The sequence below is a fragment of the Oryza sativa genome, chromosome 1 (assembly GCF_034140825.1).
Source record: "Oryza sativa Japonica Group chromosome 1, ASM3414082v1".
Classification (NCBI taxonomy): Eukaryota; Viridiplantae; Streptophyta; class Magnoliopsida; order Poales; family Poaceae; genus Oryza; species Oryza sativa.
In genome coordinates this window covers 35,539,662-35,552,991 of record NC_089035.1, presented here as the reverse complement: position 1 = coordinate 35,552,991, position 13,330 = coordinate 35,539,662, and the positions used below count along the sequence as shown (strand labels likewise).

At 45.9% G+C, this 13,330-nt stretch overlaps 2 protein-coding genes and 1 non-coding gene across 4 annotated transcripts; all 3 read right to left on the bottom strand.

The window, feature by feature from the left end:
• Positions 1–47: 47 nt before the first annotated feature.
• LOC136356060 (uncharacterized) lies at positions 48–2,119 on the bottom strand. Its single transcript, XM_066309480.1, has 3 exons — positions 1,830–2,119; positions 1,353–1,543; positions 48–1,249 (listed from the first exon to the last, which is right to left on the bottom strand). The coding sequence occupies exons 2-3, from the start codon at positions 1,468–1,470 to the stop codon at positions 219–221; spliced, it is 1,149 nt and encodes a 382-aa protein (XP_066165577.1). The 5' UTR covers positions 1,471–1,543; positions 1,830–2,119; the 3' UTR covers positions 48–218.
• Positions 2,120–3,348: 1,229 nt separating this feature from the next.
• On the bottom strand, positions 3,349–3,422 carry TRNAI-AAU (transfer RNA isoleucine (anticodon AAU)). The gene has a single exon. It is a non-coding gene; the product is annotated as a tRNA-Ile (tRNA).
• Positions 3,423–4,146: 724 nt separating this feature from the next.
• Positions 4,147–8,193, bottom strand: LOC136356056 (ubiquitin-conjugating enzyme E2-17 kDa-like). Of its 2 annotated transcripts, none has more exons than XM_066309479.1 (5): positions 8,003–8,193; positions 6,853–6,931; positions 6,170–6,297; positions 5,589–5,693; positions 4,147–4,502 (listed from the first exon to the last, which is right to left on the bottom strand). In XM_066309479.1, the coding sequence occupies exons 2-5, from the start codon at positions 6,920–6,922 to the stop codon at positions 4,359–4,361; spliced, it is 447 nt and encodes a 148-aa protein (XP_066165576.1). In that variant the 5' UTR covers positions 6,923–6,931; positions 8,003–8,193; the 3' UTR covers positions 4,147–4,358. The 2 variants fall into 2 exon arrangements, with proteins under 2 accessions (XP_066165576.1, XP_066165572.1); XM_066309475.1 differs by having other exon boundaries at positions 8,131–8,193.
• Positions 8,194–13,330: the final 5,137 nt, after the last annotated feature.

Genomic DNA, 13,330 nt, shown 5'->3' with positions numbered 1-13,330 from the left:
CCACAATGCATGCATCGATTAAAACCCATGCCAATTACACCCTATCATGCACACATTCTCCCATACTGTATTAATTGTATTCTGATGAAATCTGTGTCCATGCAATTATATGACGATAATTTGAGAAATTTTAGATTCTATTACATGATGATCGATTTAGGAAAGACGGAGTAATAATAGAGTGCAAAGGCATGGCCCAGCCCAACCCAACCCAGCTCTCAAGCGCCCAGGACAACGCCCCCGCCGCACTCCAGCCTGGCCGCCCTGTTCGCCGACACGGCGGCCGGCAGCTGCAGTATCTCCGAGCACTTGTCGCAGACGACGAACGGCGTGCCGCCCAGCACAGCGCGGCAGTGGTGCTTCCGCCCCGCCGCCCTGGCCCGGTCGCCGCCCGGGCGGCTGCTCGACGCCGACGAGGAGGAGGAGGTGCTCCTGTCCCGGCGCAGGCCGTCCCTGGGCAGCGCCTGCACGAGCTGCGACTCGAGGCGGCGCATGAGGCGGGAGTTGCGCCGCGTGACTGCTGCTGCGTACGCGCCGCCGCCGCCGCCGCTGCCGCCGGTGGCGGCGTCGTTGCAGGACGCGCTCTTCGGGGGCATTCCGGCTTGTTGCAGGTGCGCGTCGACGCCGTACGGCTGCTCGACGGCGGCGATGACCCTCCGGAGGTTGTCCAGCGCCTGCAGCAGGTCCCTCTGGAACGCCGGGTCCGTCAGCGGCGACCTCGCCGCGCCGGACGGTTCGTACACCGACGACGACCCCATCGACGACGACGACACGCCGGACGGTTGGTATCCCGACGACCCCATCGACGACGACGACGCCTCCAGTTCCTGGGAGGTCAGCGGCGACGCCCGGCGGCGGTAGCTCGCGGCGGCAGACGTCGGGACGTCGTTGTCCGAACCATAGCTCGATCCATCGTCCCTGAACGCACCCATGTCGCCGCTCATCGGCCGCCTGGTTCTCCGCGACGTCGGCCGGAGTTCGCTGACGCGGCTGTGCATCGGCGAGCCACCTCTCTCTTCCCCCGATTGCTCGCCGCTTCTTGAACCAGCCCTAACGCTGCCCCGATCAAATGCTGCGTAGGGAGCCGAGCTGGTCCGCACCGGAGGCTGCTCGCCGCCGCCGTATGCGACGGAGGACGTGCGGCTCAGCGTGTCCGGGTCGTCGGAGAACACGGAGGCGGTGTCGGCGGAGAGGATCTCGAGCTGGGAGAGCGCGTACTCGGCGTCGTCCGTCGGCTCCGGGTTCTTGCCTGCTCAAGCCAACGATCGAACACCTCGTCAGGTACTCAGGAACACACCCGCGCCGGCAATGGCCGACGGCGCCGGGAAGAATCGTGCGGCGTGCGTGCGTACCTCGGATGGGCGTGCGGCACTTGCTGCAGTAGTAGATGATGGCGTTGGGGTCCTGGTAGATCATGGCGCGGCAGTAGGGGCACCGCCCGAACCGCCTCTTCACCTGCTCGCTCTCCATGCTCGCCGGCGACCGGCGACGTCGCCGATGCTACGACGCCGTCGACGCGCCCGCGCCCACGCCCACGTTTGCCCTGCAAAGAGACGATAGCTTCAAGATTTGTCATCCATGAACTTAATCCCCATGCTTCTTCTGCGTTCTACAGTTTTGCAGCGCTATGTGTCCATGTTCGATTGGTGAATCTACTGAACTTATCAAACTCATTTGCATCTAGAATTCAAGATGGTTATCCCCTAATCTCCTCCCTAACCTACATTCCTACCTGGCTAATTCAAGAACATGAGCAAGAACTCCTAGGCAGAAATTGCAAAGAACCGAGTCATACAAGACCACAGAAACGAACAGATTAACTAACTTACCTAGATCAGATGCCAAAACTCTCAAAGCTCTTCCCGAATTCTTCACCTACTCATCAACACGATCACACGAATTCCCCCAAACCCAAGCTCTTCCGAAACGTGAAGCAACAGGCGAAAGCGAGCGAGGCGATCGATCCGTGGAAGAAGAACAAGAGCAGAAAAGGTCTCTTCCTTTCTGGAGACAGCAACGAGCCAAGCAAGCAAAAAGAATAGGATTTTAGTATGCGGAAGACGTGTGCCGAGCCGAGCGCTCAGCGCCTCAGCTGAGCACACATACACACCGCTTTTTCAGAGGAAGCGTTTGGTGATTATACTACGTAATAGAAATCCTTGGAATCAAAACGAGTCGGGAGCGTGTGGGTGTGCTCGGATTGCTGCTTCCAAACCGCCGTTGACTCGAGAGAAAACTGAAATGATGGAGAGTAGCGGCGGTTGGCTGCACGAGCATTGAAGGCCAAAGAGGAGACCCGGTCCTGCTTCCCCCTGTGCAGAGTTGCTTTTCTATTAATTTTCGTGTGTTTTTTCTCTGGCTGTCACTTCGCCTGAGACGCTGTCACGGTTAGCAAATTCGCCCACTCTGCTTACGACGTGAATTCTACGCGTTTGGGCTCAGGCTGTTCTAGAAGCTTCCAATCTTCACCTGTCGCTGGCCTTGTTATAAAGTCTGCACAGTAATTTTCTGCTGGGTGAACAATGCAGTGGCATGTGGTGAGATACGTGTGCCACTGGCAAAAACGAAAAAAAAAAGTTCAGGAATCAGCAGCTGAGCCGTCTCGATCTGAGCAAGAGCAAGGCGTTGACGTTGAGGGGGAGGAGGACCAGGCGATGCAGGTCGCCGTCGGGGTTTAACCAGCCCGAGCAGCCTGAGACCGCGTCGCTCGCGTCCCTGCTGCCATACGCGGTGCCATTGGTTTGGACGTTTTCTCTGCTCTTTTCTTGTAGGAGAGGAGAAACGCATGGGGAAGCGTTCAAACATCGTCGAAATTCGAAATTCGAGAGAAGAGGGTGTTGAGGATTTGGTACGTGAGAATGCACGTGTCTGGGGAGAATTTACTATTTGCCACCCTCTCAAAATGCCAGTGCCCAAATGCCACTCTCCCAAAATTTCATTCCCAAATACCACCCGGGCCCACATGTCAGCCTCACTCATCATTGGGTCCCGCATCACTTTTGTTTGAATATCATTGGGTCCCGCATCACTTTTGTTTGAATGGAGAGTGAGGCTGACATGTGGGCCCGGGTGGTATTTGGGAATGAAATTTTGGAAGAGTGGCATTTGGGCACTGGCATTTTGAGAGGGTGGCAAATAGTAAATTCTCCCTCCACTGTACGTACGGGGGGGGGGGGGGGGGGGATGGTCTCTGCTCGTGTAATCGTGTCAACTGCCTCGAGGTCAACTCGTGATCGAGCTCGACTGTTGCTTTTTGTATTGTCTAGTAGTTGGCTCGTCCTTTTGGCTGTTTGTGTTTCTGCTCATGATTAATGGCGCTGCTGAGTGAGTGAGTACAAAAGAAAAAGGTGGCCCATGCAGGTCTCGAACCTGCGACCTTCGCGTTATTAGCACGACGCTCTAACCAGCTGAGCTAATAGGCCACCAGGTTAAGATAACCTATTATTATATATTTGAACCTACAAGAGCAGCGGAGTACAACTTTCCAACGAAGGTTAGGGGCCCTTGAATCAAAGCAATTATGGAGAAATTTCATAGGATTAAAATCCTACAGGAAATTTTTCTATGTAGCTCTTTGATTTTAAGGATTGAAGTTTTCCAAATCCTACAAAATTCCTATAGAATGGCTTGTTGCATATAGGTTTTGGAGGAAACTTAACAAAAGGTCTGTAGTCCAATCAAACGATTATTCCTGTGTATTGCAATCATCTGTTTTATACTTACATTCCTGTCAGAATTATATGTTTTTCTTATTCCTTAATTTTTTTATTCCTACGATTCAAAAAGGCCCTAAATGGCTGACAAGGGCAGCAGCGCGGAGATACTGATGCTCACGTCGTCGCGACTAGCTTGGAACCAGAATCGACGGTCCGCAACGCGTCCCGGTCAGGACCGAGCACACGCTTGGTGAAACCGTGGACGTCAAAACGTGGATCAGAAGAGGCAACAACGAAATTACCTTTGATAAAGTCACACTGTTTTCTCTGTAATCGTTTGCATCAACGAGAACCCGTGCAGATACCTTCCTCACGAGTAACATTACATCATCCATCGGAGTACGAGGAATCCCAGTCCCCAGCTACGAGAAAGGCACAGCTAGGCGCTATTGTGGCACATGAGAGAAATAGCATCACCACCATACCATAATAATCACGGCAAGCATATGTTATCTCATTATCGACGGGCAATGATCATATGTTGATGTTGGGGCTACGAGACACGATGCTACATGGATCTGACACACACGACTGGCAGCAACAAATCGGAGGAAATAATGGCCCATAAACAGTTTCTTGGGACAATTACCACGACTGTCTGCATTTAAGCAGCAGGTTTGAATTCAGGGCTTGTGGGTTTCATCATCCCATGGCATACTTCTGGGTCCAGCTGCGGGCTGTCGTCTCATACTTTGGACGATCCGTCTTGTACATGTGGGCAATCTCAGGGACAAGAGGGTCGTCCGGGTTGGGGTCAGTGAGCAGCGAGCAGATCGAAAGCAACACCTGGTAAATGCAATCAAAATGTAAGATAGCCACATATGCAGTTACCGAATAAGCATTAAAATGTAATGAGTAAACTGCGCTCACGGTACATCAACTTGGGGCGGTGGGTGCAAATAGGTAAATTGCTCGTTTCGGTACAATAATTTGAGTAGTCCGTGCGAACCCAGGCAAAAACAATCCACACAAGCAAAATTGATTAAACGTGGTGCACCCTGATGACACCTTTGCAAGCTAGCAGTTGTTTTGTTTTGAAAAATAAAATGCTTGTTTTGAAAAATCAAATCGGTATTCCAGTAGTGCAAGCAGCCTACAAGAGGTTGCAACATAGTAATTATTATTGCTGACTGCTATATTCTGCAAATACGAAATTGAGCTAGTGTGTGCAGGCCTGCACAACTACAAGCAACTGCTAGCATGCATAGGTGCCGTCCTGGTACTACACATCAGATCAATTTTGCATGTGTGGATTGTTTTGGACTAGGTTAACACAGGCCGGGCAAGTTATTGTACCGGAATGAGCATTGTTGTGGTATCTATTTGCACCCACCTCACAAGTTCATGCACCATGAGTGTAATTTACTCAAATGTAATGTTCACACTTCAAAATGAAGGTGTCCACCTACCTTACTCTGTGATAGAAATGAATAATGCGCTAAACAGAACCTCGCTATTTCTTGACATATTTTACGGTTTCTAGAGAAATTTCAAAGAGTTTTGGACCGAACAGAGGCTTCACTTAACATTCTGCCAATTCCCCACTTCCACAATGAAATAAACAAGACCATTTGAATGCTATTATTGTCCTCCGGTATCATACTATGCATACAGAACACTAATAATTTAGAACCCTATAAAACTAATATTATTACATGAGGCGTAATTTAATACCAAGTAGAAAAAAAATAACAGCTCCAACTTTTGGAAAACAAAGATCAAAGAGTAGCAGTTGAGACTGTATGAGATGAACCAATGAAATAATAAGAGCCATACTTCATGAAGAAGATAAATGTGTTACCAGGCGTTTATGTTATTCATTACTATGTTATACATAATAAAAGAAAACTAGTGAAGTTTTCATATAAGCACCTTAGAAATTGTCAAAGCAGGGCTCCATTGCTCCTTAAGAATGTCAAGGCATATGCTTCCATTGCTATTGATGTTTGGATGGAAGACCTTTGTCTTGAAAGATACCTGAAAAAAAAGGACACAACTTAATGCGTAACAGCAGAGATAAAGAAAAATATACACAAAAGAATCCATCACAAGGCAGAATCAAAAGTGAACAAGTTTATTTTTCCTTTTTTTTGGAGGGAAATCAGGTAATTTTCATTACATGGCTTAGAAAGAAAGTCCAAAACAGGAACATACTCTAGTACACTAAAGGAAAAGAACTACAATGATTCTACTTGGAGTAAACATAAGGAAAACAAAGGTGCAGCTGGGGATTCCAGTTTATAGAGCTAAAAATTCACAAACATCGAAGATCATTTATGATATTGAGTGATGTAATCAGTAACAGGACAGTGAATTTAAGACAATTGCCCCTTAAGATCAATATACATTAAAAGAAGTAGTAGTGAGAATCCATGAGACGGAGAGAGGGTTCATCTTCAATAAAAGTAGCAAATATAGGAAAAGTTTGCCCCAGAATAAGACTAACTGCTAACCTTTGGAGGCTTGAAGGGGTAGTCCGGGGGGAAATGAATATTCACTAAGAAAACTCCACCAGCATAGGGACTATCTGGAGGACCCATAATGGTCGCCTGCCAATGGAACATATCCTCACCAGCAGGACCTAAATTTATAAGATCTCATCAATGCCAGAGCTTGTACAAGCCAAAGGGCAAAAAGGTAAGCAAGACCAAACTGACCAAAATAGTTCATTGATTACATAAGAACAGATGATCAATTGCAGTGGTTCATTGTTGTCGATAATTCATTAAGGTTTTCAGTTTAAAATGTAAGCACTTCACTCATTGGAAATTACAAACATAACAACTGCCTAACCAACAACACAAAGGCATCAAGACTGCAACTGACAAGATTGTGCATTCTCTTGTAAGAGTACTAGATAAACCCTATACATTCAGAACACTGATAGTTCAATTTCGGCATGAATCAAACATGGAATACAATACAATAAATTAAAGATTAATGTATGGACAACCACACCATTGGATGAGTTCGCAATATTCCAATAATAAGGAAACCCATTATAAACAACCTGTACAATTCCATCAGACATGAAAACATGGATTACTACCAACAGAGTCATTATCATATCAACGTTCAAGTTCACACTGTCTACCAGCCAATCAGCCATGGTTCCACTGATAAATCTTTCTCATACCTGCACTGCATGATGTTGGAGGATCTTTCTGCAGGTCCTTTAGTTCCTTGAGGATCCGCTTCGATGCCATGATATGCCCCTGCTTAAATTGCATTGTCATACTTGTGAGAATGAATTCTATATTATTAGTTCTACAGTTCTAAACATGCATTGGTACATACTTACATAAAATTGAATCGAATATAAGTAGATGAAAAGCAAAGCAGGGGGCTTCTTTTTAACAGGTCAAAAGAATTAAGCTCAGCACACCCAGAGTAACCTTGCTATCAACACATCCAAAGTAATTTATCCTAAATTTACAAATCTATGGACCCACTAATATCCATCCAAATTTGACCTCTCTCTTGTAAACCAGAAAGATAAACAAATGTTATTTGAGCCCATGGTCCTGACATCTACAGCAAAAATAAATGCTAAGGGCAAATTTAAGATAATTTAAGATAAAGTAGTAAATTCCCACGCATATCTACTCCACTAGACCAACACATGCAACTATTTCATAAGGTCACAAAATAACGCATACCACTATACCAGCAAACAAGTCGTTGATCACATATTAACACGGTTATCAAATTCTTCAAAAATTTGCATTACCCCCAAACGCGTGACATGATATACTAGGAATCAGATAAGGTGCAACTACGGCTAAACCACATCAACAAAACTACGGTTATCAAATTCTTCATAAATTTGCATTACCCCCAAACGCGTGACATGATCTGCCAGGAATCAGATAAGGTGCTACTACGGCTAAACCACATCAACAAAACTGAGGCATATCCGAGATCAATCAATCAATCACAACGTCTCAACGAATCCATTGTTCAACGCATACAAAATAAGTGAAACAAATAGCATACCCCAACTACATCCGAATACGAACAGCTCCAACTAGGTCGCGCAACAATCCGGTAAAAGTTCACACCACGTGACAGATCGACACTGCCGAACAAATGGATCGAACAAACAGGCACCAAAAATTCGACCAAAAACAAAACAAAAGGCAAAAAATCCGCCGCAGTGAGAACCGTCGGATCTACCCCAACCAAAACACGGGCCACGGAGAGGGATTCGATTCTGGGGGAAAACCACGCAGAGGTCGGGGGGGGGGGGGGCGGCGGATCCAGATCGGGATGGAGCGGGGACTTACTCGCGCCGATCTGGTCGAATCGCGAGGGGGCGGATTGGTGCGGCGGAGAAGAGCAGAGAGGTGAGGGGGGAAAGGGGAAGGAGGCGAGGGGGATCGGGGGAGGAGGTGAGGTGAGGTGTGTGCTCAACCTTTTCTTCGCAGCGGACACGAGAGGTCGGGGGTGGGAGACTGGACGGAGAGAGCCCTCGCTCGGTTTCCGCTCCGGGTCCGGCTTGTTTTTGTGCGCAAGCGGGGGCGTCAAAACGGGTCGAATACATGTGATCCGTTTAGGAATGGAAAATTTTGCTACAAGATTTTTTTTTCAAACGCGCAAAAGGATTACACGTCAATATATTAGCAGTAAAACTACATGGCATTGTTATTATGTGGTTTTAGCTCTAAGGCACCGCAAAAACAAACTTTTTGAGGAAAACAATCTATAATCGTGGTATTTTGCCAGTGGACACCATACCGACTAAAATATCAATTTCCGGTTGAAGAGGAGAGAGAAATCAAATATCAAAAATGCTCTTGGGCCTACATGTCAGCTCTCCTATCTTATATATGTAGGGTCCATATGGCAGCAGCACGAAAGGTAAATGAAAAGAAAGAAGAAACCGAAGAAAAGAAAACGAAATAAAAATGAAAAAGGGAAGGGGAGTGGATGGCGATATTTTCAGCGTCGTTGCCGCTCGCCGCAAGCCAACCACGCCTGCGACCGCACGCCGGCACCGGCCGGCCGCCTCGCCGCGGATCTGGCCGGCTGCAGCGTTGCCAATCCGCTCGCGGGGCAACGTCGTCACACTGTGCCAAGCCGCTGCTTCGCCCAGCCTCCGGAAGGGCCACCTCCTCCTCCATGTCGTGCCACCACAGGCTGCTCCTCTGTAGGGTCGCGCCACCGTAGGCATTGGCCGCATCTTGTCCGCCGTGGCCGCCCGACCTCACCGCTCGACCACTGGCCGCCGCCGCTCGCCCGAGTCACAGCCATGTAGACCCCACATATACAAGATAGGAGAGCGAAAGAGCCTATAGCCTCAGTAGCACCTTAGGTCCTAAGTTCAACTTCCCATAGGAGCGAATTTTCTATGATTTAACGGCATTGTGCTTTCAGTGGTAGGCGACATACCCGTCGACAGCGATGCGCCTGTGACGACTTCTTCAATCTCCATGATTTGCCCGGCCTAGTTTTCGAAGATGCTCATAGGGGTAGTTTTTGCGTGCGTGCGTTCATAGGGGATTTGCCCGACCCAGTCTTCGAATATGCTCATAGGGATAGTGTTTGCGTGAGAGCGTTCATAGGGGATTTGCCCGACCCAGTCTTCAAATATGCTCATAGGGATAGTGTTTGCGTGCGTGCGTTCATAGGGGATCTGCCTGGCCCAGTCTTTGAAGATGCTCATAGGGGTGAGTGTGCGTGTGTTGTGAGTGTCTGCTTGTTTGCGTGCGTGCTTTCATAGGGGTGAGTGTGCGTGTGTTGTGAGTGTCTGCGTTGTACTATGTAATTCTAAAAAAAAAGATAGGAGAGCTGGTATGTGGGCCCAAGGGTATTTTTTGACATTTCACGCGATTTCTCTCTCCTCTTTAACCGGAAATTATTATTTTAGTCGGTGTGGTGTCTACTGGCAAAATACCACGATTATAAAATGTTTTCCTCAGCGGTGTCCTAAGGCTAAAAACACACAATAGCAGTATCTTATAGCAAAATTTCCCTTTAGGATATGGTAGTGGAAAATGTTAAAGCAGGTGTAGAAGATACTTCTATCGCTCCGCTTGTACTTATTCGTACGATTTATTAAAAGAAATAATAAGTATTGGTGAAACTTTTATACGCATATTTTGACGATTCAAAAGCAAATAATATAAATGAAGTATGATGAAAAAAACACCACAAAATAAACTCCAAAATCACATTGTCTTACAACTGGGGTTGTAATAAGTTTAACTTTGGACCATCATCTCGCCAATATTTTTTTACTTTGGGTTAGGTAATAACATAAACACATGTAATTTAGACCAATCATATTTTTCCTATTTGTCTCTAGCAACTCACCACAGTATTCTCGTTAGGTAGTACATACGTGAGCTCAAGCTCCTCTTTTCCCTCCAAAAAGCTTTTGCTTTTCCGATCTTCACCCACACCATCATGCTCACCATTAGCGCTCAAGCTTTATCTCCGTCGACACTATGCTCGTGTTAGAGCAAGGTTAATAGTATAGCCAACTAATAGCTCCAATTTATCTATAGTCAATCAATTCATACAATAGTTGTTTACTATACTATTAGTATATGGTCACACTGTCATACACACATTGCATCTTGGAGTCTGTGCTGCAGCTGGCTACAGATCTGTAGACTGCTGCTCTTCTCTATCATCTTTTATCTCATTAAAATATGTTTGTAGCTAGCTAATAGTCTACTATTGTAACTGCTCTTAGGGCTCTACCTCGGTAGATGTCATGTTTGCGCTCGAGTTTGAGCTTAGGTCCACGCTATCTAGCGAGTCTGAGCTTAAGTTTAATTATCCTCTTCGATGCATCTTCTAGCTCGAGCTCCACATGTTGGCCCCACTTAGAGTCATGCTGGCCACTTGGCTCCTTTAGCTATAACACCCACTGGTGGAGAAGTGCTTTTTAGTCCCGGTTCGTAACCCCCTTGTAGTCCCGGTTTTCTAACCGGGACTACGAATCCGGGACTAAAGATCGCTATCTTTAGTCCCGATTCAAATAACCGGGACTAAAAATCGATCTTTAGTCTCGGTTGGTAACAACAACAGGGACTAAAGATCTTCCTCTTATTAACCTTTTTCCTCCCGGTTTTTAATGGAACCGGAACTATTGTGGATTTGGGTCGACCGAAAAAGATGGTTTCTCTACCAGTGACCGTACCAATCCTTCGTATCATATAGTACACGTATTTCGAGTTCATTCATGCGTTATCGTGAATTCGTGATACATCGGTGATTATTCCTTAGGGACAATGACAATGGACTATAGGTGCTGTGCACCTGGGCCAAGCCATCGACAATGACGTGTCGCGCGGTGTCTACTGACTATTGGTCTAGAGAGTTGTCCATGGCTCAATGCTCGTCAGGAATAGCCACCATACATGTGATAGAGAAGGTGTCCCACTGTACATGCTATAATCTAGTTGAAAGTAAAACATTGGTAATATACATGGTCAAATATGTAACCTACTCCAAATGAAATTAGGACGATTTATTATTCATCATTAAAAAAATATATCATTGCTATTTTATGATAATACCATAAAAAAATAAATGAATAATAGCATAGCTCAAAAATAAAAATAAATAAAAATGGATAACAAATATCATATCTAAAAGGAATAATAACATATCTAAAAAGAGATAGGGGAACAAAACAAAGGAACAATAGCATAGCTAATAAATAAATAAATAAATAAATAAATAACAAATAAAATAGCTCAAGAGAGAGAGAATGGAAATGAATAATAGCATAGCTGAAAATAAAAGCAGTGATAATAAATAGCATATCCAAAACAAAGAATATAACATAACGAGCAAGATGATTGAACTCGTGCAGATACTCCGTAACAGAGCGAGATCCCTGAGTAAGCGACCTGAACTCCTTCTTCTTGAGAGACACTACTCCTGATGGTATATGCGTCTTTCGGAAAGCAGCGGCGAATTCAAGCCAAGTGATAGGTTCAGCAGTAATCCTATTCAGGCGGAAGTGATCCCACCATTCAGAGGCAGGGCCATGCAACTGATGCGATGCAAATGAAACCTTCTCCTGATCAGTGCACTGAAGTAAATCCAACTTCTTCTCTATGGCATGCAGCCAATCACCAGCTTCAACAGGATTAGTGGTACTAGAGAAAACAGGCGGCCTCACACGAAGAAATTCTGCTAACTTATTCTGAGGAGGTACATGGTTATTTCCTTGGTTCTGCTGATTCTGAAGTTGTTGCATCATCATGTTCATAAGCTGAGTCTGTTGAGCAAGAACTTGAGCAAGAGTGGGGTTCTCTCCATTGTTATTATTGGGATTGTTGGGACCATTCCCGTTGCTGCGAGTATTCACCATCTGGCATGGACAGGGCACAAGAAGAGAAACCAGGGGAAACTACTTAGGACAGAGAATTACTTTAACTTTTATTGATCTTAACTGAGTTTTATTATTACAAACTGAAGACTCTCACACCACTAAACTCTCCAACTTCCTAACACTCAAAAGCAAACAAACGCATGCACTTACATCCCACCACTGATGTAAATCACACGCGAGACACACACAAGCAAACTTAAAACAAGCAAACTAACACAACGATCTAAGACTACGACTTAACAAGTCACTCTAGTTCTTCCGAGCATCGGAGGTCGATTGAAGGCTCATTCGGCTCGTCTTCATCATCTTGAGTTGCTACCCACTCAATCTTGGAACGGGTGCGCTTGGATCCTTCTTCTTCATCATCACTTATGATGATGACCGGAGGATCTGCTAGGGTTGGGGCAACTTCTTTTTCCACCACACGAACCTTTGGCGCCAATTGATAGCGAGGGACAAATAGAGCTCTCTTCCTTGCGGTGAGACGAACCCTGGCCTTCTGCGGCGGTGCTTCTCCCTTCAACGCAGCTAATTCCTTCTCCAAACGATCCACCTTGTCTTCTAACTTGCAAATCTTACCACGATTCCGGTCTTCACGATCTTGAGCCGCTAACACAGTCTCCGCACGACTTTCATCCATAGCCCACAGCATCTCAACCAAATGCCTTGTGGTAGCATCATTCTCAATTCCTTCAGTCTCAAGGTAGCTGCCACGGTCACTTCCCTGAGGTTGACGAGGATGGTAGCGATACTCAGTGTCGGCCAACTGATCACTGTAGCGATCACGGAGCTCTCCTATGGCGATCCTTGCCACCTCCTGACATGCATGGATGTAATTTCTTCCTCCAGCTTCGAACATCACTGAGGGGACCTCTTCACTATTGCTGTTCAAGGTGACTTTGACTCGGCACTTCTCTTCATGACGATAATGAGGAATCTGGGTATAAAAAGGGGCATTCCCAAATCCAATGACAAAGGACATCGTACGCAACTCCTGGACAAAACCCTCAACACCAAACAAGTACTCAGGCTTGTAGCGCGGCATCTAAAGACAAGTGAAAGGAGGGAGTTAAGACATCTATCCAATTAACAGCACAAGTTTTTGGATTAATTTGAATAAAGTTAGAAAATCAAGATAAAAAGTAAGTAAATAAAGTAAACCAAGCTTGCAAGATGAGTTGAAATAGTTGAAAACAAGGTCACAAGTTTTGTACTTTTGAATAACAGGTTCCAAAAGAAATAAAATCAAGTTATAAAATCG